Here is a 26,303-nt window from a genome sequence, read left to right as displayed (position 1 = left end):
GTATGCTTCATTCTGATGGGAGGCTTGGTGCAATGGGCTGTTATTTTTGTGCACCAGGAGTGGAACAGGCTGTCCCTGCACGATGTCTCTGATGCAAAACTTGGAATGTTAATTTTCAAGGTGGGGTTTTTTCTCCGCGCCCCCCCCCCCCCCAAGTAATGGACAACTACCCTTTGGGAGTTCTTGTGGGGTGCAGTCTTACCAGGCACTTCCATTTCTTTCCATGGAAGTTTCGAGGAAACTGAAGAATTTCAGGGGTTTGGCCAAATGTATTTTGGTTATGCTTATTTGTTGAACAAGCAGATGTTTTCTGGGGCAGTTTTCTTTTCCCAAAGTAACCAATTTATACTTATACAATGATGTCTGTCTTAACAAAGAAGCCTTGAAATTAAAAGCCTAACAGCTTTTTTTTATTTCACAGTCACCTCTTAGCCATGACCTCATCCTTAACCTGACTCAGGATGGAATCAAACTGCTGTTTGATGCTTTCAATCAGAGACTTAAGGTAATAAAACACCCTTCCCGCAAACAAAACAGTGCAGACCAAAATCCTAGGATATATTGACACGTAACAGAGCATAAGTACATGGTGGTTCTTTTAGACATTTAATTTGCCGTATATGGTGCTCTCTTGTGATAATGAACTGTATTTCTTTGGTTTGGGGATTAAATCTTTGTTTATAGGATTAAGACACTTGAACATTGTATGGGGGACTGTAAGAGTGTGTATGATGGCCCAGTGTGGTCTCACGTGCCCCTCAGATCATAGGTTAATGCAAACCAGATGGTGGTGTTATCTGCCCAGGTTGTTCCTTTATCTGTGCTGCCATTTTATTTTTTAAAGTAAACTTCCTTCCTCCTGTTCTTAGTGTTCAGTTGAGTTAGGTTCACAGAGCACTTGTGTGGCGTGATTTCTCCCTGAAAGCCACATTCAGGCCTGTTGGGAGCAGCTGCCTCCTGCACTGACTTCAGTTCTGGATGAGTTTTTATTCTTGCTATCAAAGTTCTCAGCCCAGCAATTCTGCTTCTGTGCTTTTAGGTGACTGAGTGTTGATCTGCCTCTCTAGGATGATTTGTGGGGTTAAGATGCAAAATAAAGGTCAGGCTGGTCACTAACTTCCTGTGGCATTTATGTTTGTAAAAAATCTGTTACAAAAGCGATATGTTTTGTCCATACAAAATAGGTGACTGTGGGACTGTAGAGATATGACTAGTAAGTACAAAGTTTTGAAGAGCTTTAACTGAAACATTTAAAATACCTGTCTGTAACTTCTTAGTTATTCAGGGTGGTCCTTTTGGCAGGACCGGCTGTGCTGAACAATTGTCAGCGTGGTTCTCACCTGGGGACTTAAATTCCTCCGTGACCACAGTGCTCAGGTGTTGATTAGGCTAATTGGGTGAGAGTGTACAGCTCTAACTGCTGGGCTATTTAACATTTGAAAGCAGAAGTGTGGGGTTAAATGTGAGGCTAAAAAATTGAATGCTTACCCTTTAGGTAAGTCTGGAAAGTGGTGCTCACATCCATACTTCCAAGCTTTGCATCAGTGGAAAGTTCCCCCTACTCGTGTCTCCGACAAAACCAGCGGCAAAGTGTCGCTCTCTGAATTGTCAGCCTAGTGCTTTATCCCAAAAATGACTGTAAGAGCGTAGCAGTGTGCTGTCAGCTGGAACTTGAGCTCTTCATGTACTTTAAATGTATATATAAAACTGTTGAATAGCACCCCAAGTTAGTAGCTGTTGGAAGTACTTATTTCTCTAGTAGTAATCTGTAACAACATGGTATGTTTCTATTTTTCAAAATCTTTTGTATATTAACTATAAAAATACACATTTTAAAGAACAATTTTCATTTCAAACTGAGCTCAGATGGGGGACAACTGAGCACTCTTTAGCCAGATTGCAGTTTGTAATTGCCTTATGGTAGTTTCTGTTCATGAAGTAATTCTGTAATAATGGTATTTTTATTTTTGTCAAGATTTAGAACTTAAGTTCACATATGCAATCTGAATAATTACAATATTTAAGATAATGTCTTGAAAAATCTGTTTGTCAGATATATGAAATATTTCCAAAATATATTTAATTCTGTAGGAGGCTGAACTCAAAACTGACATAATCACTTCAAGTGCATTGCTTGTTTACTGATGTTTTTTGGAATGTCGCAATCTTATATTGTTTTTGAAGTGCTGTAGCTGGTGTATGCCGTGTCTCTTCACCTCCAGTTTTTGAGGGACTGACTTTGTCATTTCAACACCCGGTGTTCTAAAAACTATGCGAGAACTTTTAAAATTTGTTTTAAAGAAAAAATAGAAAAACCAAACTCTTCTGGTAAGTGTTTTTTAGGTTTGTGTGTGTGGTTTTTTTTTTAAACAAACCTAAAAACACTTACCAGAAGAGTTTGGTATTTTGGGGGGTTCTGTGTATGGGGGTTTTTTAAAATAGAAAAAACAATTTCTTCTGGTATGTTGTGGTTCAGTGGTCTAGTGATAGCATTTGTTTGTTTAACTATGAAGAGTAAAGCTGTGTAAATGCATACGGTGATATGAAAACTTTTACAAGTATAAGTTTCAGAAAGCTTTCTAGAAGAAGTTTTATGGGATCAGTTCAGAAGTGAGCAACAGGACTTGTTAAAGAATAGTGTAGGTGTAGAATAAGTAAGGTCTGTTTTTAAGATGGAATGACTGTGCTTTCAGTGTTGCTCAGCAGCAGCAGAACTGGAAAAATCAGGATGCCTTTTTTCTTTGCTTTGCCTGTTGTCTCTTTTTATACATACTTGCTATTAGATTTTGTTGTGAGAAGGAGATTGAAATACGGACTACTAAAATGGAAAGTCTTGACAGACCCAAAGAAGCTGGTACAGGAATAAGGCCATAGCAATATTCCTAAAAAGCTTCCTCCCTTCTTTCAGGGAGGGGAAGAAGACTTGTGCATAGTCTCTACTCACTTTCAGTAGCCAGAGCACTGCAGGAGGCGTTACTAACGTGAGCTGACATGAAAGAGTAGATTCGACCAGGTTCTGAAAACATTGCCATGAATTTTAGCAACAAGGTCCCTCCCACATGCTCCTCCTGAGGTGGAGAAAGAGTTAGATTTCACACCATTGGTCTGTGATTGCTGGTTAGTAGATAACGGAACCTTTTTATGAGTCTTACCCAGTAGTAATTACCAAAACAGCGGGTGTGGCAAAACATCAGGTTTTACTCATTTAGGCCAACTGCCTTCTGGCTGTGTAGTAAACCCATCACCCAATAGCCCTTCATCTTCTCAGTTTTGTTCCTCTGCATGTAGAAAGAATCACGTTAACCCTTTTGTCAGTGTAACTTCTGTAGTTTAAAAAATAAATCCTTTTCTAGCACTATGGCCCGTTGCAGTGTTTCTTTCATGACTTCTATGAGATCTTTTGACTACCTTTAAATTTAGCTAAGTTGTGCTTGTTTCTTCCTCTGCTGTTGGTAAAAAATGTTGGTTTGAATAGATCTGTCTGAATGGTGGGAGGAGGGCTGATGGCAAGTCAGTGCCTGTTGGCTGCTGTCAGGGCATCTTTCTCACGAGGGACCTCCTTTGTGTGTGTGAGGTGCTATTCCTCGTGCGCTGCTCCTTTTTGTTCGACTTGTCCTTTTTTGTCTTCCACCACTGCAGCGTGTTTCAGCAGAACTTCAGGAAAGTGCCCAATGCTCTCCGGTAGCTGCTGCATAATTAGATCAGGGAGAGGGGAGGTGTGTTTATTTCCAGAAATATTTTCTGGGGGGCAAAAGATGATGTGCAAGGCCACTAAAAAAAAAAAGTAAAATCATTCCTAGCTTTTTATAAAAGTAGCCTTTGTTTTTAACGAGCTGTGCAATGAAGGAAACCTGGACATGTCAAACTGCATTTGAATTAAAATACTGGATAACCAGGTTTTTCCAAGAAGCATAATTCAAAGTATATTTATTAAGAAGAAAAATTTGTTTGCTGCTCTTTATGCTGGCTCTGCCAGAATGTTCATTTGTTACTTGCTTTGTGCTGTGCTTGTTCCTTACATCCTGAGACGTGTGGGCTTCCCGAGCAAACAAAGTGCTTCAGAGAACTCCTCCAACTTTTTATGAGTCAACAGCGTACCATTAAATGTTGATTTTTATTTTTTTTTATATAGTGGTTTAAGCATTGCAATTTGTTTTATTTAGGGTTATTTGCCGGGCATCTCCCAAAACCGAGACTTCCTCCTTAGCTGGTGATATTTTTAAGCTTTAAAGCCACATTTGGTAGCAAGCTCCCTGGGGAATTCTGCTTTATTCTCTAGCTGAAGAGTCAGTCTTTTCTAAGTCTGCCAGTGATTTGTTGGAGGATTAAAAAAAGCAATAAAAAGCATTTTACCTTTTCTTTACAGCAGTTATGATGTTCTACATATTTTCCTTTTCCTGCTGACACAGGAACACGTATGTAGGGTGGAAGAAGCTTGTGTTTGACCACGTTACTTGCCAAAAATTATCTGCTTGAAGCCCAGACTAGCCTTTGTTATTACTTTCCTTTGACCTTCCTTAAGAGTAATCTTTGCAGAAATCAAGATGCTGATGTGTTAGTGAAAAGATTACTTTCTGCAGGTCAGTGCTGATTTACACGGGGCCCGGCGGTACTCTACCAAAGCCATAGCTGTTCTTTAGTACTTGTTTCGGATGCGCAGTTGCTAGGTCGGTTTTTGGAGCTTCGTCTCTGTCAGTGTGACTTATCCTGGCAGAGGCCTGTTAGGGAGGGGAGCAAGCAGCACTGGCTAGTCTTGCCTTTTGACAAGAATTTGCCTCTAATTATTTGTAAATGTGTAAAATATGGTAATGTTTGTTTCCTGTGTTTCAGGTGATTGAAGTTTATGACTTGACTAAGGTGAAGTTAAAATATTGGTAAGTGATTTAAGACCTCCCATGATTTCTTCTTGATTGCAGTGGCTAGTTTCTCTCCTTTTTTTAAATCCTGAATTCATTTTTTTCAATCATTCTTGTTAAAAAAACAAAATAACCTTAAAAAAAGAATGTAGATAGTTATTCTTTCTTGAACATACCACTTGGTTAAATTGCCAGTTTACTCTTTCCTGCAGTCTTGGAGACTTCTTCCAATATAAATGTGGTATTGCCATTAGTAAACGTTTGTAGCATCTGTTTGATATTCTTAATTTGAGATTCATTTTGTTTTCTTTTTTCAGTGGTGTCCATTTTAACTCTCAGGCAATTGCTCCAACCATAGAACAAATTGATCAGTCATTTGGAGCAACGCATCCAGGAGGTAAGCTGAAGTATTTCTGAGAATCAGCAGCACACCTAGATTGACGAACTTCTTTCTAGGAAGTCTTTCCTGTATGTCTGCCTGGAGAAATGTGTAGACGCTTCTGTTGTCAAATGATCTGAAGCTGTGTTCTAGAATGGCTGTAACACTGGGATGTCACATAAGATGTACTGTAAGGTCAATTGTGACTTTCTTAAAGTGAAATAGTGAGGCAGAGGGTCATTGGCACAGAACGGTGTGTGCAGATATCATTAATGATCTGTTCTGAGCTGCCATACCGGAAAACTGTGAGCTGCTGCTTTGATGCTGTTGGTTTTACACATTCTTGTGCATGGTCAGCTCTTGAGTGTCCTTAGGGATTAAGCGTATCATGAACATACAGACATTTGAGCTGATCTCTGTGCGGAGTTAGCCAGGACTATTTGCTCAGGCTCCATGCTCTGAGAACATGGTTATACACCTGGTAGGACAGGATCAAGTCTGAGCTTGTGTATAACTGGCTTAAATCTCCCTGCACTTCCTTCCTCTTACTGGGAACACTGGGGAGGTATGAAGCCAGCCTATGTGCAGCACGACCAGAACGAGTTTAATTAACCTGGCTGAACCCACTCTGACTCTTGCACAGCTTCTTGGCTGTTCACCACCTCTGTAGCAGGAAAAATAGTATTTTTAAGCTCCTTGTTTATGGAGAGTTTATTTCAGGGGTTTGTTAGGTGATGAAAATAAGTCAGTGGTGAAACTTTGAAGAGGATATTTATAATTAAACTGCTCAGGAACCTTCAAGAAATGGAGCCGCAAACTGGCATAACAAGAAAGAAGATTAACTCCATGTAGGCAAGATACCCTATTTAGAGCATCATTTTCTATTTTTAGCTTAACCCAGTCCATTTGCAGTAGTCAGGCTGATCCCAAATAGGCTAGTGTTCTTTGTGATTGATGGCGATTGCATATCCAGTCTTTGTCCCTGTTCTCTGCAGACAATCTCCTGCACGTTGCAGAACAGGATTTATTAACTGTGGAGTGTCGTGTGGCTAAAGTAATATCGTTGCACGAAAGCCCGCTGTAGTAGATGAATATCAGATTGAGATAAATGAAGCTTGGAGGATTTCTAGCCATAATACTCCAGGGACCAGAATCAGCCTTTTTAAACTTTACTTCGGTCATGATCTTAACGTTTCCTCTCAGCAGAAACTCTGAGATCTATAGTTAGATCTGTTATGGAAATAGTATGTACAAGAGCTTATGTAGAATTTAGGAAGAGAGAAAGGGGTTCCATATCCTTGACAATTTATAATTTTTACTTGTTCTGTGACAATAGTTTATTTGCAAATATTTGGAGGTGAAGTGCTTGCAAAATTGTAATATGATGAACCATAAAAATACATACCCAGCTGTAAGCATTGCTTATGATAAAAACAGCATGTTTTATTACTGCCTAAAATTGTATGCAAGCACTTAAAAACATAGCTTGGCACCACATGTCCTCGTGCTGAATTTGCCAGATCTTGTGTGCCTATCATTCAGTTAAGACAACTTGCACACTTGCTTCGTCTGATGATACTGTTTTGTAACATCTTTCTATCTAGTGACACGGAGATAAGAAAATGTATTTATTAAAATGTTGACTTGTATTACCGTTTCACTAGTGCATTTGCTTATTCAGTTTCCTCACTGGAAATTCAGTATCTGCCATTAACAGCCTGTTTAGCAGAAGTAAATGCTCTATATTAAGCTGCCTGTCATAAATGGTTTGAACTGTATCCCACAATGCAAGTTTTTGGTAACTCTTCTTTTCTTGTGTTTTCTGAAACAGAAAAGGCAAAAAAAACAGGCTAGCTTTCATCATGTGGGAGGGATGATGATGGTGTTTTCATGTCCCGCAGAAATTTGAGCTGGGATGGGGAGAGAAAGGTGGGAAGAGAAACCTTCCTCTTCATGTGACAGAAGTACCAAATGCCAGTTTTCATGAATGAAAGTGTGACATAACCATCCCTTTCCTTCTCTGTACCGATACTCCTCCAAAACCCCAATGCAAGCCCTTTAAAAGTATTTTGTCGTTTATTTCTGTGCATTGCCTCCACTAGAATTTCAAACAAAATGTCATATTTTGCTTAAAACCAAGGTGGTTGCAGCAGAACTTTTCTGCAACAGGATACAGTGATAATTTCAAAATGTATTTCAAAAGGTTAGCAAGGGGTTTGTGTTGAAACCAACCTGCAGCGAGTAGTTTTGGTTTTGCCAAATCAGTGGTTTTAAAAATGAAGAGTCATCGGGAAAATTGCAACCAGCTTGCTTACTTTTTGGCTAGTGTTAGTTTGAAATGTCGTAGTATCTTTGTCATGGGGCTGATTGAAATATGAGCGCCTTGGAGGTCAATCGCTTCATCCAAGCCAAGATTTTATCCCACGTTTCCATGATTCTCTGACCTGACCCCCTACTGGGAAGCGCCTGTTCTTGCTAGTGGTTCTGTTGAAATCACATCCTGTTCTGAGTCCTTCTGGATGTGGCTGTTGGCCGAAGTGCCGTTCAGCATGGATAAGGGCTGTGGGATTGAACTGAAGTCGTAAGGTAGAATTAAAAAATAATCTTTCCCTGCTGCCACAGTGGCCTTGCAAGGCTGGAGAGATCCTGTCTTCTAGCTCTGTAACTCCCACAGACTTCAGAGGTTGCCCAGGCTCCCCAGAGGTGCCAGAAAAGTCTTGTGCTTGATACCAGGAAGACTTGAGTTTTGGATCTGCCTCTGTTTTTATCAGGACCGTGTCCATTCTGCAGCCTTGCTGGTGTCGGTGGCTTTGTCCCATCCTGCTCTACAGAAACATTTCCCAGCTGGTCACGCTTTGAAGGCAAACTCTCTCCCTCACCTAGAGCACAGCAGCAAAGAGGCAGTCTTTTTGCTTCTGTCAGCAATTTTGAACAGAATTATTCTGCAGGGTACTTGTCTAGTAAATAAATTTTAAAAAATAATAATACAAAAAGGCTTACCTTGTTCAGTCATGTGGTTGGGACATACAGTCTTGAGGGAGACAGGAGAGGACTTCCTAAGGGTAAAAACATTCCTTGCCCTTTAAGCCTAAGCATCAACAAACATTGCAGGGGATGGGAACTGATGCGATTTGTATAATCAGATACCACACTTGGCATGACTAGGGGAAAAACACTTCTCCAGCTGGCTGTGGGCTTTGGAAAAGATGCATCATAATTTATCACATGAGAGAGATTTGTGTAATTTTCCTGCAGATCAAAACATTTCCCCCTCTCCACACGTTTTCCTTTCAGTGACAAGCAAGGAAAATGCTCTTAACCAGCACATTCTGCAGAAAAGGCAAATAATGACTTTTGAAAGCTTAATGCTTATTGCTCAACTATTATTTTTCTATCCTGGGCGGTCTGGCATTGTCCAGATATCTTGTGACATGTGTCTCAAGTTGAACATTTGAAAGGCACTTTGTGGGGAGGAGAAAGAAAATATATATATTTATATGCATTTTCTCTCTATGCTATGTCATCTTAAATGTAAAATTGTAAGAAAACGAGAATATTGAACCAATTTCCTTTGGTAAAGTGAAAGAAAGCAGCTTCTCTTGTTGGAGTGTTTCCTTATTGGTTTTTGCTTCTGCTGTTTTCATGCTGTTTTGCGAATGAACCCGATTCTGTGTGTTAGAAGAACGTTTTGTTCCCCCCAGCAGCTACCAGGTACAGGTTGAAGTTTGGTAGCATCAATCCCAAAACTGTTCCCAAGCTCCCAGCCTCCTGGGATTGCTTTTAAGCTTTCCACAGTCTCACAAAACAATATGTCTTGTTAAGAGTAAGTACTGGGGTGGCTTTTATTGCTGTTTATAGTTGATGTTATGCAATTTATTGCAATAAATTGGGACATCCAGTGACGTGATGACAGCTGGAAGTCTATGCACGTTCTAGTTTATTACTGCTGATATTGGTGTTTCTGGTGATAGCATTTTTAATTACCGTTGTAAATGGCCCAGGACCTGTGTGTCTGAAGCATTTCCGTCTCCTGCCCTATTACTCGGCAACATGAGTAGCTGAACCGGGGCATGCGGGTGGGAGCTCCTTTTGGGAAGGAGAGGTGGAAGCGGCAGCGGGGTACCTGTGAGCTCCCATCAGGCATGTGCTTCCCAGGAGGGTGAAATATGTGAATCAGCGTTCTGGGCACATCTGTCTACAAGACTTTCTGATTAATACTGTACAAGTGTTTCACATAACAATGAATAGAATTGTTTTGTGCTAATAGTAGCTGTTTAAACTACTTTAGGGATAAAAGGTCTAATTGATTGTGTCATATTGTATAATTGTATCGTTGGGGATAGGTTAGTGCCTACAGGCTTGCATAGGCAACTCTTACTTTAATGAATCTAGGGTTTCTCTTATTGCTATGCTCCAACTGCAACAAATTAAAAGGAAAACTATTACTGTCCTGTGTAATTGTGTTGTTCCTGCATCCAGAAATGCAGTAAATTCATTGAGCTGATGAAAGCGCTGTTAGATCTGAGCTGGAGAATTCTTGGTTTATTTTGGTAACTCTGTTTTTACTTTCTTTTTCCTTTTAGTGTATAATTCAGCTGAGCAACTCTTTCACCTCAATTTCAGAGGACTGTCGTTTTCTTTTCAGTTAGACTCCTGGACTGAAACTCCGAAGTACGAGGTCAGCAATCCTTCTTAGTTAATGGATAGTCTTTTTGCCTCTATGGTACTTGCAAAATATCACCTACAGCACATCTCGCCTGCAAGCAAAAGAAACCAGTAATTTGGAAGGAATTTAACTCCTCAGTTGTGCTCTTATTCATGCTATGTAATCATTTCAAAGTTAAAAATGTTCTTCCTTTTAGCAGAAGGCATATGCTTAGAGGTTTTGCTTGCATCACGAACTGGGACTAGCAATTCTGTTGTTGAAAGGAGTCTTCTAAAAATATGAGCACTCTTTATGCAAATACATAAATATTAAGCAATCTATGGGAAGGCTGTTCTTTTATCAGATATTTTTGCATCTCATCAAAGCGATTATGCAACTAAACTAGGGTAGAGTTCATAAAATACGTTTTCATCTTAAGTGTCCTTCAGTACAAGTGCTTTTAGAAAGCCAAATGAATGAGCTTTATGCATAATGCCTGTTTGCATATTCACCAAATATTCAGATGAATAATTGAATATATTTCTCCATTCTCTGAAATATTTGGAAATCACTGTCTATAGTGGAAACAAGGCCAGGTCTTCTGTGATTTCCACCTATCCTAACAAAAATTTATGTATAACTTGTTTTGTGTGAGGATGGAAATGCTCTCAGTTGTATTATCTAGGCTTATCAGTTAAAAAGAACGCGTGCTGTGTGATATTAAAATAAAAAGGAGCATATAAAGAGCCAGAACATAGTGGGAGAAATCAACCAACATGTTGACACATGTTTTTATGCCATAGCCTACTACTTTAGTAGTTGCATTTTGACGTGAGAGAGAATGGGGGGTAGCCAGGGGAAGTTAGTATTTAGCAGTAGTGAAGGTCAGTTGGGTTTCAGAAATGTTGGAAGGTAAATAGAAACCTAATAAGCCAAACAGAAGGAATGGTCCAACAAAGAGGAGTTGCTTTTCATGTAAGAGTTCGCAGGGCATTTATGAATGAAATGGCCAAGCTGCTAAGAGTGAATTGTTATACCGAAGATTTGAAAAGATGTTAAAGTAAAATTGCTAGAATCAATTTTAACCATTGCATCTGTGTGCCTTGTTTTGGTAGGTGGTTTAGTTAACTAAGAAAATAATTAGGGATAGTTACAAAAAGCTTGGTGCAGGTACGCTTTGAGAAGGACATCGTGTGGTTCTTGAGGGTGATTCAGTTCTTTATAGCTGCCAGAATAGCGGAGAAAGTAATTTTGCATTCTCAAAGTCTTTCATCCAGTTGTACAGATTTTATTAGTAAAATGTTGTTTGCACAGAGTGAAAGGTGAAATCTACTCCAGGGTGATAAGGTAGACATAGTTAGAATGACTTAGAATATAGAGCTGGTAACAAACTGTAGGTGAGGAGCGCGTGAAAACCTACTCACACCGTTTCTGTTAAGGAAAGAGGTGTATATGGCCCAGGCACTGCCATGGCTCTAGAGCAGATTTCTCTGTTGCGAAGGCATAAGTATGTTAGACAGTAGTCTGAAATCTGGCTGCTTTAGAAAGCTGTGTTTTGAGGTAGTCAGGTTCTGGGTAAGTTCAGAAATAGGATGGAAATCAGAGCATCTCTAGATTTGTTAAGTATTGGCAGTTCGCTTCTAAATCCCTACAGCAGTGAAGGTTATTGCTCTGCATTAATTTTTTTTATAAGAAGAACTTTTTGTGTTTACGTTATGTGGTAAAATAAACCAGGGTAATGGTTTGTGTATTGTGAATCTTGTTTTCGTTGACAAAGTTAGTTAGTTTCTTTTCTGTCCGATGCCAGCAAAGTATGTTGACAGTGTTGAAGAAAGGTCTTGCCACCTTCAAAGTTGAAAGAAATACGTGCTTACTGCAATGAAAGAATGAATCTGACTTCCTTAGCATGCGTTCTGTTTGGTGAGAACACTCAAAATCCTTATCAAAACAATACGTGTAAGAATGCAGTGATAAGGAGAGAGGAAAATCTATTTAATGAATGAATCTCTGTTCATCAGATAAAGGCATTTTACAAGCCAGCAAAAATGTTGAGAGACTGAAATTAATGCAGTGGGAGAGAAAAAAGAATTTCTACCTTTAAGATAGCCTGTTTCTTAAAACTTAAATACAGCATATCAGTACAAATAACTCTTATATTGCTAGTTGCCAGTGATCAAACCAAGAAAACTGGAATTCTCAGCACACATGTGGCTAATTGTGAGACTAGTGCCACCTTTTGGTGGATAAACACAGTGAGCGTTTCACCCCAGTCTGGGAATCCAGGAGTGGTGTAACATAAAGAAACACCATCTAGAAGGGGGTTTTGTTCTTAGTGTTTCCCCTCCCCATGTCTTTGGCGAAAGACTTTGAATTAGTAAGCATATATTGTATTTCTAATGTAATGTTTATCTTTGACCTGAAGTGTCTACTGTGTGATGTAACAAGGATAATTTTGTATATCCACAGCCTAACTTTGCCCATGGTCTAGCCTCTCTGCAAATTCCACATGGTGCGACTGTGAAACGTATGTACATCTACAACGGAAACAGTCTGCAGGATACCAAGTATGTACGACTGGTCGTGCTGGTTTGATCATTTAGAATATACTTTTTCTTCCTCATTTATGTAGTGTTTTGTGAATGCTAAATGGAATCATATACTTTTTTACTTTTGTTGGGGTCTTTCATGAATTTGGTAGTGTGCAGAACCAACTTCAGATACCAACATCTTTCAAATTCCCATAGGCGTTGTCCTCAGACCTTACAATCAAATGTTGGTTTGATTTATGTTGTTATAAAATCAGCTTGGCTCAGCTGTAGTAGGCTAATTCAGTTGACCTGAAAAACAATTCATTAAGTAAAGGAGGAAATGTAGTGAATCTAGTAAGAGATGCAGTTAGAATATTCTCACTCCGTATTTTGTTTGCATGCTAATGACCTCTCCCTAGAAAACTCAAACTTGGTGTAGGCGGTCAGTCATTTTGTAGCGTATTGGTACTGTGTATGTCATGGTGGGGTCCTGCCAAGAGTCTTAAACTCTCTCGTTATACAAAAATAATAAAATACATATTTTCAGGCTTAAGCCATATGCATAATCTACTATATATTCAGTATATTTGCAGCTACCCGACTGAACTTAACTTACCATTCTGAGGAAAATAATCTTCATGCCTTAATACTAATGGAACTGTTGTATTTTAATATGGTTAAAGTTTTCTATGGTATTATATTCTGTCGTCTTTTAAGCATTAGTCTATTGTAAAACATCTGATGACTTGCTCTTTCTAAAAACACTGTTCCTGGGGTTCCTTACTCAAGGAAAAATTGAAAGGACTTCTGTAAATTCTTCCTCTCGGCTTAGAAGTACCCAAACTGGTAAGGTGGTAGTTTTTGCAGAGACCGTTGCGTGTTCATGCCAGGAGAAGTTCAACACATCTGTGGATTACTGCTCAGAAAGGAGGGACCCTTCTTTATGCAGACGTTGTCTCCTAATTAGAAATAAGTGCACTTCAGAAAAACGTTGTCTGTGACATGGTGGGCTTTAGTGAAAGCACTAATTGTCGCATGGGGCTCTGGGGTGTGTATGTGAGAGCTCAAAGCCTGACTTTCAGCTCAAGTCATTCACACAGAGGAGAAATTCACATAAGAAAAGTGAATTTTATGGAGCCAATACAAACTAACACACAAACAAGCAGCCCTTCCGTTGAAAATATCTTTCTTAGAGCTGTTATAATTTTCTCAAATATTATTTGAATTAAAATGAGAACTGTCCCAGTAAAGCAGAACAATTGTTTGTGGTGTACGTGCACAAGCTGAATTCATGTTCTGGGCTATGGAGTACCGCCTCAAGAGCAGCGAGAGCATCACCGAGAAGGCTTTTCTGCTGCACTTGGGTGATGTGCCTAGTTCAAGGATTAAGTATCTTTAAAAACTGTACAATTTCTGTTTTCCCTGAGAGAAGTCTGAAATGATACATCTTCATAGGAGGTATCCAGAGGCCAGATACAGTTTCTGTTATTTCTGGAGTCTTTGAAATTTGCTGTTTGAAAAGGTCCTGCATTTGAGTGCTGCCTTGTTGTTCCTCTTCCTTTTTCCCCAGACTTTCTGATCCTTGTGTTTAACAGAACTTTTAATCTTCAGTCTGAGTTAAATGCAGCTTTGTCAAAATTAACGTGCTCTGTTCCAGTGAACTGGTACCAGCTTGTTAATGGAAAATGTGAAGATTAAGCGAATCCTATGCATGTTTTTTTGTATGATTGGTTTCAGGGCTCCCTTGATGCCCCTCAGCTGTTTCCTTGGTAATGTGTATGCTGAGAATGTTGATGTTCTGAGAGATGGAACTGGACCCTCAGGTTTACGGCTTCGCCTACTCACTGCAGGTATTGGTGACACTCGGAACATTGAACTGGTTACTTCCCTCAGGAGAAGAGGGATAAACCTGTATAAATTAAGCATAGGTTATTTGTGGTGATTTTACAGGTGATTTCAAAGTGTTCTATAAACCTTATTTTGAACTGTTGGAAACAAAACCCAATAAAAACCCTGTGAAGGTGAGTCTGCCTGCTGCTGCATTTCCCTGGCCCTGGAGAAGTCACAGAGGACTGTAGCCCTGTCCTCTGCAGTTCTAGGTCCTTAGAGTCTGTTTGCAGAAATGGAATTTGTCTCCAGGTGTACGTATAGAATAAAACAGATGCAAGTACATCACTGAAAAAAGAGACCTCAAGAAACCTTACGTACACGTGCTTTTTCTGAGATCCCAGTGAACTGTATAATGTTGATATTTTTGTGATTTGTTCTGGAAGGCTTTTAAAAATGCCAGCAAGAGACTACATCAATGCTGCAGCCTTAGACTGCACTTTAAATTCCATTTTCATTTGCTGGAGGAGACAGCAGTGAAAGTGCCAGGGGCTGATGAATGCCTTCTCCTTGTGTGTGCTTTCAGAGATGGGAGGGCTTAGAAATTAGGGAAAGATATGGTGGCTGCAAAGGAGCCTTGTTCAGTCACCATAACTTGAGACTTGACAATGTTTTTAAGAAAAAAAATACTGACATCTTTAACCATTTTCATTAGCAGGCTCAGCTTTTGACCTCTTCTGATTACTAGCTGTATGTATATTGAGGAAACACTTGGAATATATTCCCAATATGCAAAAGCTAAAAAAAAAAAAAAAAAGAGAAAAATTAAGATAAAGAACAAAAAATTATGAATAAAAATGAGGCAGATGTTTTCAAGTTACTTTGCTTCTCTCTTTACAGAGGAAGATAATGGAGAGCTGCCTAGGACAGGGAACATATATCCTCGTGTACTAGGGAAGGAGTTAGCTATAACAGCATAATAATATAAATGATTTTGAGCAATTGGACACTTCTAAGGTAGAGTGTCAAGTTTAGTTAAAATTATATATATATATGCAGCTTAAAGGAATGTTGTCAATGAATGAAATAATTATTAAAATATGTCACTAATGTTCAGACTAAAACTTGCAGAGAGGCAGTCTGGACTTGCTGTTCTAGTCTTGCTAAAGTTTGCAGAAACTCCTTTGTAGAATGTATTACACGGCTGTTGTAGCACAAGTTTCTCTGCAAGTTTGTCAATTTGAAGTAACTCTTGCTTAAGAAATCAAGGATGACTCAATCAGATTTATTTTATTGGGTAACTGGCTACATAAATAATGTATAGTGAGAAAAGCTGAGTGCGTATTTAGAGTACATCCTGTCTTGCAGTAACTGCTGCATATGTGTACATGCATTCTCGTAAATCTAAGATGCTGCATTCCTGAAAGCAAATGGGTTGCAAACTGTAAGATCTTTCCGTTCCTTAGCATCTAGTAATGTATGGCAGCCATTCATCTATGTAATTGCCATTCAGTAAGATCCATTTTTAATCATTGTTTGCATAGGAACATACTTCTTATCGATTTAATAAGCTATGGGAATCTTGAGTAAAGAATGTATGTTTTCTGATACTGTTAATACGGATGAGGAATTTCACTTCACGGGCTTTACTTCTTTAGCTGGAGATGCATCTCTAGTTGCTAAAGTAGAATATTTTAAGGACAGAAGTAATTCCTGGTACTTACTGCTAGTAACCAGCTGATCAAATTGAGACTGACTAGGAAAACAAGTCACGTCCACGTGAATGGCAAGGTAGTGAAGATCGCGTTGCCGAAGTTGGAGGTTAAGATGGGAATCTGTGCCACAGTCAGCACGTTACATCACTTTGATAAGAAATGTTTAAACTGTTGCAAAATAAAGGGTTAAATTTAGTTTGGCAATGTTGTCTAAAGAATGCAGCTGGTTTGTGATAAATAGAGGAACGCTAAGCTTTTGGAGTTTGATTTGCTGATGCATTCTCTGATCGAGAAGGATGAATTTCGAGTTGTTTTCCATTCCTCAGGTTGCGGCCCGGGTGTTTTAGCCGACGCCAAGATGCGGGTATTTGAGCGTTGTGTGTACTTTGGTGATTCGTGCCAGGATGTGCTGAGCACCTTGGGGTCTCCGCATAAAGTCTTCTACAAGTCGGAGGATAAGGTGAGGGAATCGCTTCAGGCGCAGGGCTTTGTCTCTGTTCAGTGCTGTCTTGGTTTAATCGCAGGGCCTGCGTTTGGCAAGGCCAGCGAAGTTAAACTTCCACGTAGCACAAATTATGAGTGCTTCACTTGACATGTAATAGACCAGGATGAACGGTTACATAACTTGATTTTTAAAAGCTTCTTTAAGCTAAATTGGTGCAAATCTGTTTAAATTCGGGAAAAAAATTGCGTCATTTTAACGGGATTAAAAATTGATAAAAATGGGAGCACTTCTGAATCCAAATGAGCCTTAGCAAGTGTGTACTACCTGTTTTTAATGATATTTTATGTAAAATAACTTTAGCATATACTCTGATCCTTTCATAATGTTTTTATGTAACGGCACGTGAGTAAACCTTTTACTTCAGACAACTAAAAAATTACAAAACCTGACGTGTCATTGTGCTGCTGGTCCTGCCGTGAAGCACAGTTATCTTACACGTTTGAACAAGGGCTTCAAATGAGATGATGGCAATTTGTTTGAATGCAGAGGTGCTGTTAATGGCGTTCATCTTTGCGAGCATTATTAAGCACATATGAAAAATGTGTTTCTTGCAGATGAAAATCCATTCGCCCTCGCCCCATAAGCAGGTCCCATCAAAGTGCAATGACTACTTCTTCAATTATTTCACACTTGGAGTGGTAAGTGGGAAGCTTCCGTAAACAAATTCATGTAAAGTTTTGATTTAGTTACGCAGCAATCCTTTCAGAAGGCCAAAGGCTGTGGGAAATGTGAGACTGCAAAACTCTTGATCGCTGCCTTAGGAAGCTCTGGATATGAAGAACACCACTGACTTTTCTCTAGCACTTGCAAATTCAGTTGGTAATGTTTTACCTCCACCAGTGGATGGAGGGCTCTGTGTTTGTGCTTTTGCGTTCCCTTAGGTTTTCTCCCTCTACCGTGCCTGATGCATAGATAGGCTAGTTGTTTTTTTCTGAAATCCGCACTTCTGTCCCACAGAATCGAGATAGGTGTGCCATAACACCAGCTGTGACAGTTTGCCGAGCTCTGGGATGTAGTTCAACCTTCATGTCCGTCCTTACAGCTATTTTGCTTTAGTTTATGTTACTGTAAATAATAGGCAGAAAAAACAAGACCGCCTTAGAAAACTTGCCAATGTTAGCAAATGAAACTGCAGTTGTGATTGAGTGCTGGAGAAAAGCGTGCATTTATTTGAATTTACAAATAGACTCATTTTCAAATACTACTTTTCATAGTTTGATTCAGTTCCAGTGAGATAGATACGTATCACTATATACAGGTACTATTGTAACTAATCTCAGGTTAGTTTGGGGAAAGCCACCTTCCTCTGTCCAAATTGCTTCATGTCTGTCTGTCTTTTTTTTTTTTTTTTTTTTTTTTTTCCCCCCCTTCAACAGGATATTCTCTTTGATGCAAACACTCACAAGGTGAAGAAATTTGTCCTGCATACAAATTATCCTGGTCATTACAACTTTAACATGTGAGTGTAAAGAAATGATCTGTTAAAGAGTATTTTAAAACATCTGAAAAGGAAATCTTACGTTCCCTTCATAGAATTCAAGTAGTTTTTTCCCCAAGTGTCTTTGGTGTATCTGGTAACCCCTGGGTGTTTCAGCCATCATTATTAGCACTTTAAAAAAAAAAATATTTTCTTTTTACTTTTACATGCCTTTATATTGTCAGGTATGTCTTCAAGCAGTAAATAAGGTGAGGTAGTTCTTGGTCCAGCTAAAATGTGCAAACTCTCTTGCTAGAGGCAAACTTAGTATTAGCGAGAGTGTGCATTTACTGGTAGGTAGGCTGCTGGCTTTTTCCTGACGTTATTTCAGTTAGTGATTAAAAAAACAAAACACCACCTCATGTTTCTGAACATACTTTCAATACTTTTTAGATGTACACTCTTCAGGGGAGGAAATGAGTTAAGGAGTAAGTGATTGGATGTTTGATTAAAGCGAACGTGTTTTCAGGCTGTTCGTGTTAGTGACCGAGAGATCTATAGTGCTGTTTCTAAGCTGAGTATTCCTCCATCCACTCTGTGTAACAGCAGAGTAATTTGTACTGAAAGTCCTTTTGTGTCCTTTAGAAAATTATGTTAAGACATTGCCAGGCTGCTGCCTTTTTTGATGTAGAAAATAGGACTAAGAACTTGCCGTCCTAATCTGTTAGCACTGAGACTCTCATTTTATTATTCATGTGACTTTTCATTAAACTGGTTATTAAGAGCCCTAGCTTTGTACTGTGCAGTTTATTTTGGGTCTTCTGTTTTCTAATAGCTTTACAATTTGTACTTTCTAGTTACCATCGCTGTGAATTCAAGATTCCACTAGTCATTAAGCGAGGTGAGTAGTTCATCCCTTGTCCTGCTTCAGGGGGCATGTACCACAAAATGCTCAGAGGGGAGGGACGATCGCTTTTCATTTTTAGTGCATCCTTCGTTATCAGAGGATTCTAACAGTGAAAGTCACTGAGATGGAGCAGAAATTTTAGGGTTAGGCTTCTATTTAAGTGAAAAAGATACTTCAGGGCAAATTGGCAGTTCTCTGATTTTACTTAAACTACCTTGTTTATGTACTTGGAGCATATGAATATTTAGCTGCAACATCACTAATTTTCTGTAATGCTGCCACTCTGCTAAAATCAGTTACCTCGTACCTGGAGGCTCAAGATCTGTAAGGCAGTGTTAGTCTGAGCTGATCTGTCAATCCCCTATTGAAAGTTTTAATCCTGAACTTGTTCTTAAAAGGCTTATTCATGATATTTAATATGAACTGGTTTAGCTGGGAATGAGAACAAACATCCAGAATATGTTGGCTCTGTGTGCTATAGACAAAGTATGTCTGTTGTGTTCACTTGAAAATCTGTACTTGGGGAAAAAAAAAAACATATAATCAATAGTGCTGAATTCTACATGATATTTAGACTTCTTTTATGTGAGAATTAACAGGTGTTAATACTGGGAAAGTGTATTTAGATTATCCAGAGAGTACTGGATGCTGGCTAAGGTGTTGGCCCGGGTGCTTTCTACATTCTGATTTGGGTTTCACTGAAAGCACTTCCCTGTGTGAAGTGCAATTCCTCTGTGGCTGTCACAGCAGTTTGAGCACGTAGAGGAGTAAAATTCTGGAAAAACAACGTCTGTATATATAAGCCTTTATGAAAGTTGATTTATACGTCAGCCAAGAGGATAAGCATGAAAGCTCTTACTTTAAAAATTATTTTTCCTTAGGTTATTGTGCAATACTTCAAAGGCATTCATTTCTGATTATTTTTATTCACCTCAAGCAGTACCATGAATCTGTTCTGAATGTGTCTGGTGTTTTGTGTGGTGTGTTGAGGGGTTTCTTTGTTTGTTTGTTTTAATTCACCTTTCTGGTCTCTAGCTTATGTTCAGAACATGTCACAAGCTGAAAACAAAGTTACAAAACTTATCAAGGGCCCATCTTCTTCCATCAGTGCCAGGCAGTGCCTGGTGCAGCTTTAGCTCCCTTCTGTAGTTCAACTTCAGGCAATAAATTGACAGCTAGCATTCAAGTGAACTCTTTCAGCACAAAGAGAGCATGTTTATTTAGCAGGTGGAAAATACAGAGGAGCTTTTGATCCAGTTAAACACCATTTGCTATGTTTGACTTGTCTGGTGTCTAGGGCCATTCCCACTGCTTCAGGAAGGTGCTTTCAGTACTCAAAGTCCCCAAATGTATGCATGAAACAGCGCTTGAAACCACTAGCAAACCATTTATTTTTAAGACTGTGAGCATAAATGCAGTGCTGTCCTCACCTGCAGCTTTTTTATTATTTAATAGACTGCAATTCCCAAGCTCTCTGCTCTCTTTGATTTTTGAAAGAGTGGTATTGAAGTTGCTTGCAGGCCTGCCAGTTCCTGAGGCTCAAGCTGTCACCTCTAGCCAGCTTCCCTTCCAAGAGTCTTTGGGCTTGGAGTGGCACATCACGTTATCTCAACGAGCGGCTGTGCCAGGCATCTTAACGGAGTGCAAAGAGATGTGGTTTCTTTTACACTGGCGTTCTTCTATCTAAGGTTAAGGCTTAAACATATAGGGTGTTAGAACTTTTGAACTTGCTGTAAATAGGCAGATTTGCTTAATCACCTTAACTGGCACTAAATCAATGTTGTTGACAATACTGGTTTCTAGAAAATGCTGGTAAATTTGTATATGAACTGATGTAATGCTTGTATGTCTCCTGCTGGCTGAACTAATCTCCCAAAATAAAGGATTATATAGGAGACTGTTCAAGCATAAACTATAAAGGCTTTTCTGTTTTTCTTTCTTAGATAGCGCTGATTCACAGACTGAAACATGTACAACATACAGCAAGGTAAGTAAGTCTGTGCAGAACTGAATGTTTTCCTTCTTTTCTTAAACCATCTAAATGATCTATGCTGAACTTGCAGTACGCTTTGAAGAAATAATAGCAGTTGCATCGTGTTGTTTTAAAATTGAAAAGTCGAAGGCTGAAAGTTAATGTATGTTTTGTGGCTTAAACGTTTTGTTGTGTTAAGGATTAAAGGCATTCGTAATAGCACACTTCAAGTAAACGAAATGACTGCATTATTGCATGCTTTGTTTTTTAAGATACCCGCAGGTAGAATTAGAACACTAAAATAAGTGATATGGGAAAGCGATAGCAGTGGTGGCTGAATGTTAGCTGGAAGAGATACTTCTAAACAAACTTTTCAGAGCTCTTCTACTTCATGTAGCTCTTGAAGACACGTAGTATGTAACCAAGAGGGTCCAGTGGTGCCCTTCCACTTTGTTCTGAAGGGTGCCAGTAACGAGATGTTTCTCAGGCAGCCGCAGGCCTGCAGAAATGTCCCTGCTAGTGTGGCACCTCCTGATGGCAGCGGGCTCTTTTGAAGACTGCATAGCCTTACCACCTAAATGAAATTCCCAACGGGGCAGTTGCTGCTGCATGTTTGAGAGCTACGTTGAGTTGAAAAACTTCTCAAAAATTGTGTTCAGCAGTGTCTCTACAGTTAACGTTCAGCCAGGACCAGTGCTGCTCTCTTGGCTCCTGGGGTGGGAGGGCAAGTGAAGACTTTCCTTGGTGAATTTTGAGTCCCATGCTGGAAGGAAAAAAAATTGGAGTCAGCAGCCTGGAAGCTGCCATTTGAATTAATTACATCCTTCATTACTCTGACTTATTTCAGTCTTGTGTGCGAAACTGCAGCTTCTTATTAAGCCTGCTTAGAGTGATGAAAACAGCTGGACATTCCCAATCATTTACTAGTGCAGCCTTCCTCTTCTTCTTTTCCAAACTTGTCGCTTATATCAAGGAAAGGCTTTTGAGGGAGGTAACAGTGATGCTATTTTCCCCTCTGCAAAGGTATGTAAGAGGATATTTTTCTGAGGTTTCCCGCAGCTGCTTGGTTCTCTGACGTGTCCCTGAAATGCTACAAGACTTTCCAGCTACATTTTACCCGTAGGATTTTTTTATATTAATAATTCAAATTCAAAGCTATTTTGAGACAAAAATGGGAATAAACCTTGAGAGGATTTCCTAGCCCTAGTAATGGATAGTTTCTCTTACTGAGTATGGCTTCAGTCACAAAATACTTCTGTAAACACAACCTCTGTATGTTTGACAAATGAGCATGTTACAAACAAAAACACACACAACCCTTCCTAGATAAAAAGAAGAGTTTTCCCGTGCCTCACTTTAACACAAAGTCTTTGATTTATTTACAGTGGGACAGTATTCAGGATCTTCTGGGGCACCCTGTAGAAAAGCCAGTGGTACTTCACAGGTAAAGATCTCTTTTTATTTTCCTTGCAGGGATTGAGCTGATAGCAGAGGATGGGTTTAGGCAGAGCAAGGGTGTTTATTGCACTAGTTACTTCTAGGCTGATACAGCTTCAGACTTCTTGGCCACTAACAAGACTAGATAGCTGCTCTCAGACAAAACAGGTGGATGTGCAGAATGAAAACTTGGAAAATTTTGGAATGAAATTTCCAAAATTCCTTGAATTGTAAAATTCAGAGAAGAGCTAAGCAGCATATACAGAAGTGTCTCCGTTCATGTGTTATAAATAAATAGTGTAGGGGTGTTTTTATGCTAGCCACATGCCTTTCAACAAGGTGACATCAAATAGCACAGTGTGTCACGTATATGGTAGCAATCTGTCCGGAGAAGCCCTGCTTTTATGAACATACATCGTTGTTCTACAGTTCTTTTAGGCTGACCGAAGATAGAATAGTGTGCTTACACTTGCTGGGTGTTGGGTTAAATAGGCATTACCTGCTTGCAGTGCTGTCATTCCACGTTATGAGTCTGTGATTTATCCTGCAACAAGCGTAAGTCACAGGTACTGTGAAAATACAGCAGGAATTTCAGATATACTGAACGAGGTATTTTGATCAGGTTTGATTTTTGAGTTTGATTTCCGCCCCCCCCCCCCCCCAATGATTGTGCCATTTGCTCCCCTCTAGTCCTGTTTATTCCGATGAGATCGTTAGAGCAGAAGCCATGTAAAGTAAAGCCGGGCTGAAATAGTGACTCCATGGAGCCTTTCTATTTTTCATCTGTGTTGTACAGAGTAGTTCAACCAGTTTGTTTTACTTGAGCACATCTCGAATGTCTCAGACATGCACTTTGAGAAACTAACCAGTTACAAGACAGGCCAAAAAGTAAATATTTCCTAGGGAGGGGGTTGGCTGTAATCTGAAATCCATTGCAGTCAACAGGTGTCTGCTATTGTCATATATCTGATCCAGAAATACGGGAAATAGCCAAAGGACAAGTGATTAAATTAATCTTGAAAAATACTGTTTAATAAAATTTGGATTATCCTATTTCAGCATCTTGCAGGGTAATTTTTTAACAAGATTAATTCATTGGTTTTATAGACAGCATGTAGTAAATACATTTGGTAAAGGCCGAGAAATAGACTGAAGAGTGGGAAAGGATCTTGCACAAAAATAATTTGTAATAAATTACACGGTGCTTCTCTCTTCCTCTGTATCTGCTTATTTTCAGGGTTCTTCCTGTTCAAGTTCAGTGAGAGTTTTCCTGTAGAGGTCGTTAGTAACTTTTTGATTACTTTCTCCCTGAGTATTAGTAACGGCTCTGTGGCATGAAGCAGAGGTGTCCTCTGGCTCACTTGAATTCCAACAGTGGTGTTGCATAACGTGGATCTACTTTCTTTTGATGAAAGCCATGATAAAGATGCCATAATGTACCTTATACTACCCAGTGGTTATTCTTTCCTGAGAAGTTCCTGATCTTCACATGTTCTTTCTTTCTCTTTTTATTTCTTTTTTTTTTTTTTTCCTCTTTTCTGTTCAGGTCGTCATCTCCGAACAACACTAACCCATTTGGGTCAACCTTTTGCTTTGGACTGCAACGAATGATCTTTGAGGTTAGGAGAAAAGCTTTAATATTTGTTTGAGCAAGAGAAGATGAGGAAGGAGTTTGCTATTATTACTACTGGCTTCTTATTTCCCATTTCAAGAAAAGCCAGCACTTGGGAGTGGCTGTATTTTTAGAGCTTATCAGCAGAAACAGGCAACTTTCCAATCTCTTCTCCAAGGTTGTACGTTTGCATGTTAAAGCTGGGATTTCAGGTTTGTCACCTAGAACTCCTACTAGCAGGAGATGCATGCAATTGGCTCTGAGTAGTGGTGGAGCATGCTGGTGTTTAAATGTGTTGTGGAAATCTGGAGACCTTTTTTAAGAACTAGCTGAGAGCCTGTTGCTTTCTTTTGTTATTGGGATTTCTTTTTTTCAGGCAGATCAGTTCCATATTCGCCACTTTCATTCTTCTGAGTCCCTGTTTGGTGTCCAGTTCTTTTAATTTCCCTTTCTCCCTGCCGTCCTTTTGCAGGTGATGCAGAATAATCACATAGCTTCTGTCACTCTGTATGGCCCAACGCGGCCCAGCAGCCAGTTGAGAACATCGGACCTTCCCCAGTGAGCATCCCCTGCACAGTCAGCTAATCTCAATGCTACAAAAATTAGTACAGCGTGCCTTGATTTGCTGCCACTTATAATACGGAAAGCACGTTATGATTTTTTTTTTCCAATAAGCCTTTCCACCCAGGAGCGGTGTGGAGGGGAAATTATCTCAACCCTTCATCATGGGGCATGGAACTGTTGATGGAGGAAAGCAGCTTAGGTGCCTGTGCCGTCGTTTATTCCTCTCCGTTGCCCTCATCCTATGCAGCACAGACCTGAAGAGACTGTCCCCCCTTCTCAGCTGGCAGAAGGGGGAAAATGGAAGAGGGGCACGTAATGACTGCAAGAGTTAGAAGCACAAACTTTCTGAGCCTTGGAGCATCTGGAAGCAGGTATTGATTTTAGTCTGTTTGTGTTACTGTATTGATGTGGTGGTCACATTTTAAGAAAACGTGTGTGTGTATATATATAGATATAAACACATCGGTATTTCTGTGGCTTAGGACATTGTACCAAGTGTGACAAGGATGTATATATGTCCATGATTTCAGGCACCACATCTTTGTGTAACTTTAAACCAAGCAAGTAGCATGTGCATAATACTTGGTTGTAACATTTGCACTACATACACTTTAATTACTTGATAAACGTTTATCTTCACTGAGGAGCATCTGTGTACTGGGTGTGAGTGGGGTGTGATGGTTATTTAATGTATGCCGCGCATAAAGCTTATTTATACAGTGGATCAAATTTATCCACCTTCCTGCACTAATATGTACTTGATATGCTGAACAATTTTTTTTTCTGCCATGGCTGGTTTACTAATTTTTTTTCATATGCAGTTTCAAAAAAAAAAAAAATCTGGAAGAGGTTGTTTCTATGATTGAATTATGTTTTAGTGAAAAGGTTTGATACAATTTTTCATACTACAGAAAAACTTAACGAAGAAATAGCATTGCCTCATTTGCCTCTGTTCCCAAATCCTTTATTCCTACTCTGTTTCCGTAGAGAAAGAACAGTTGTATATAATGGTATCTCAGAAAGAAATTCCCAAGCTCTGCCATCACCCGGAAAACCTTTTCTGTAACTTTTGATGTACGATTTTAATTTATGCCAAAGGTTTAGCCAAAGACATCCTTATTGTAGTTTCACCGTTTCTGTACATACAGGCTAACTGCACACCCCACCCCAGCAGACAGGATATAGGCTTCTTTCTAGTTGGGAGATGCTGCTCGCGACATTTTATCCCAGGAGGATACTTTAGGTTTCTAGTTCTCTTACCAGTCTTATTTGGGGGAAATAGGTGGTCTGTCTTTGAAATATTGAACCCTTTTTAAAAATGGACAAGAGAAATGTATAATTTTATCCCATTTTTAATATTTTGGTGTAGCAACTTGTGATACATAGATGACAATTTTGTGAGTTTTACTATGTGTGTACAGATTTTGTAAATACGACATTTTTGTAATTTTAACTCCATGTACAGTGTAATCCTGTATAGTTTATCAATGAATGAGAGATAGGAAATCAAATGTTAACTGAAGTTTTGGATCCTGGACCAGTAGCAGGGATAAATGTGGTGTGTGTGTGTGAGACGTTCTTTGCCATTTAGTCTTCCTGTATACTGTGATACTCTAAACTGTTTTGCTAAAACAAACAAAAAAGCCCCGTGGAGAATCTAATGGATAAGGAAAAAGTTACTGTTTACCTTTATCCCTAGGTGTCACTCCTGTTGAATCCCTGTTCAATCTGTGCTGTCTCCTGTGATCATTGCTTGCTAAGAAAATTCTATGCCTCAACCTTCCTTTTGTTTCCTCTCTAATTTTAATTTCATTTTACATAGCCCTTCTGTAAATTAAATGGAATAATAATGAGCATGTACACCGAAAGAAAAATAAAATGAGACTCTCAGTTACTGTTTTTGTGTTAAATACAGTTGCTGGGTGTTTTTGTAATAAAA

The 26,303-nt window shown here is 39.3% G+C and overlaps 1 protein-coding gene across 4 annotated transcripts in view; it reads left to right on the top strand.

Moving 5' to 3' along the window:
• The window catches only part of PHAF1 (phagosome assembly factor 1), a 35,287-nt gene that overhangs the window by 8,526 nt on the left and 458 nt on the right, over positions 1-26,303 (top strand). For 2 of the 4 annotated variants that reach the window (XR_008579186.1, XR_008579188.1), the window contains exons 4-18: positions 422-505; positions 4,831-4,874; positions 5,174-5,253; positions 9,819-9,913; positions 12,347-12,444; positions 14,146-14,258; positions 16,277-16,410; positions 17,010-17,093; positions 17,832-17,914; positions 18,730-18,773; positions 20,723-20,766; positions 22,137-22,195; positions 23,735-23,807; positions 24,273-24,735; positions 26,064-26,274. Coding sequence is in view for 1 of the 4 variants with exons in the window: in XM_054841153.1 (XP_054697128.1) it covers positions 422-505; positions 4,831-4,874; positions 5,174-5,253; positions 9,819-9,913; positions 12,347-12,444; positions 14,146-14,258; positions 16,277-16,410; positions 17,010-17,093; positions 17,832-17,914; positions 18,730-18,773; positions 20,723-20,766; positions 22,137-22,195; positions 23,735-23,807; positions 24,273-24,362 (1,125 nt within the window). In the remaining 3 variants the exon portion in view is untranslated. Of the gene's footprint in view, positions 1-421; positions 506-4,830; positions 4,875-5,173; positions 5,254-9,818; positions 9,914-12,346; positions 12,445-14,145; positions 14,259-16,276; positions 16,411-17,009; positions 17,094-17,831; positions 17,915-18,729; positions 18,774-20,722; positions 20,767-22,136; positions 22,196-23,734; positions 23,808-24,272; positions 26,275-26,303 lie in introns of those variants that run through there. The other 2 variants (XR_008579187.1, XM_054841153.1) reach the window with 2 other exon arrangements.

The sequence above is a fragment of the Grus americana genome, chromosome 13 (genome assembly GCF_028858705.1).
Source record: "Grus americana isolate bGruAme1 chromosome 13, bGruAme1.mat, whole genome shotgun sequence".
Taxonomy (NCBI): Eukaryota; Metazoa; Chordata; class Aves; order Gruiformes; family Gruidae; genus Grus; species Grus americana.
Note: the sequence above shows the minus strand (reverse complement) of the source record. Positions and strands in the feature narration are given on the sequence as shown.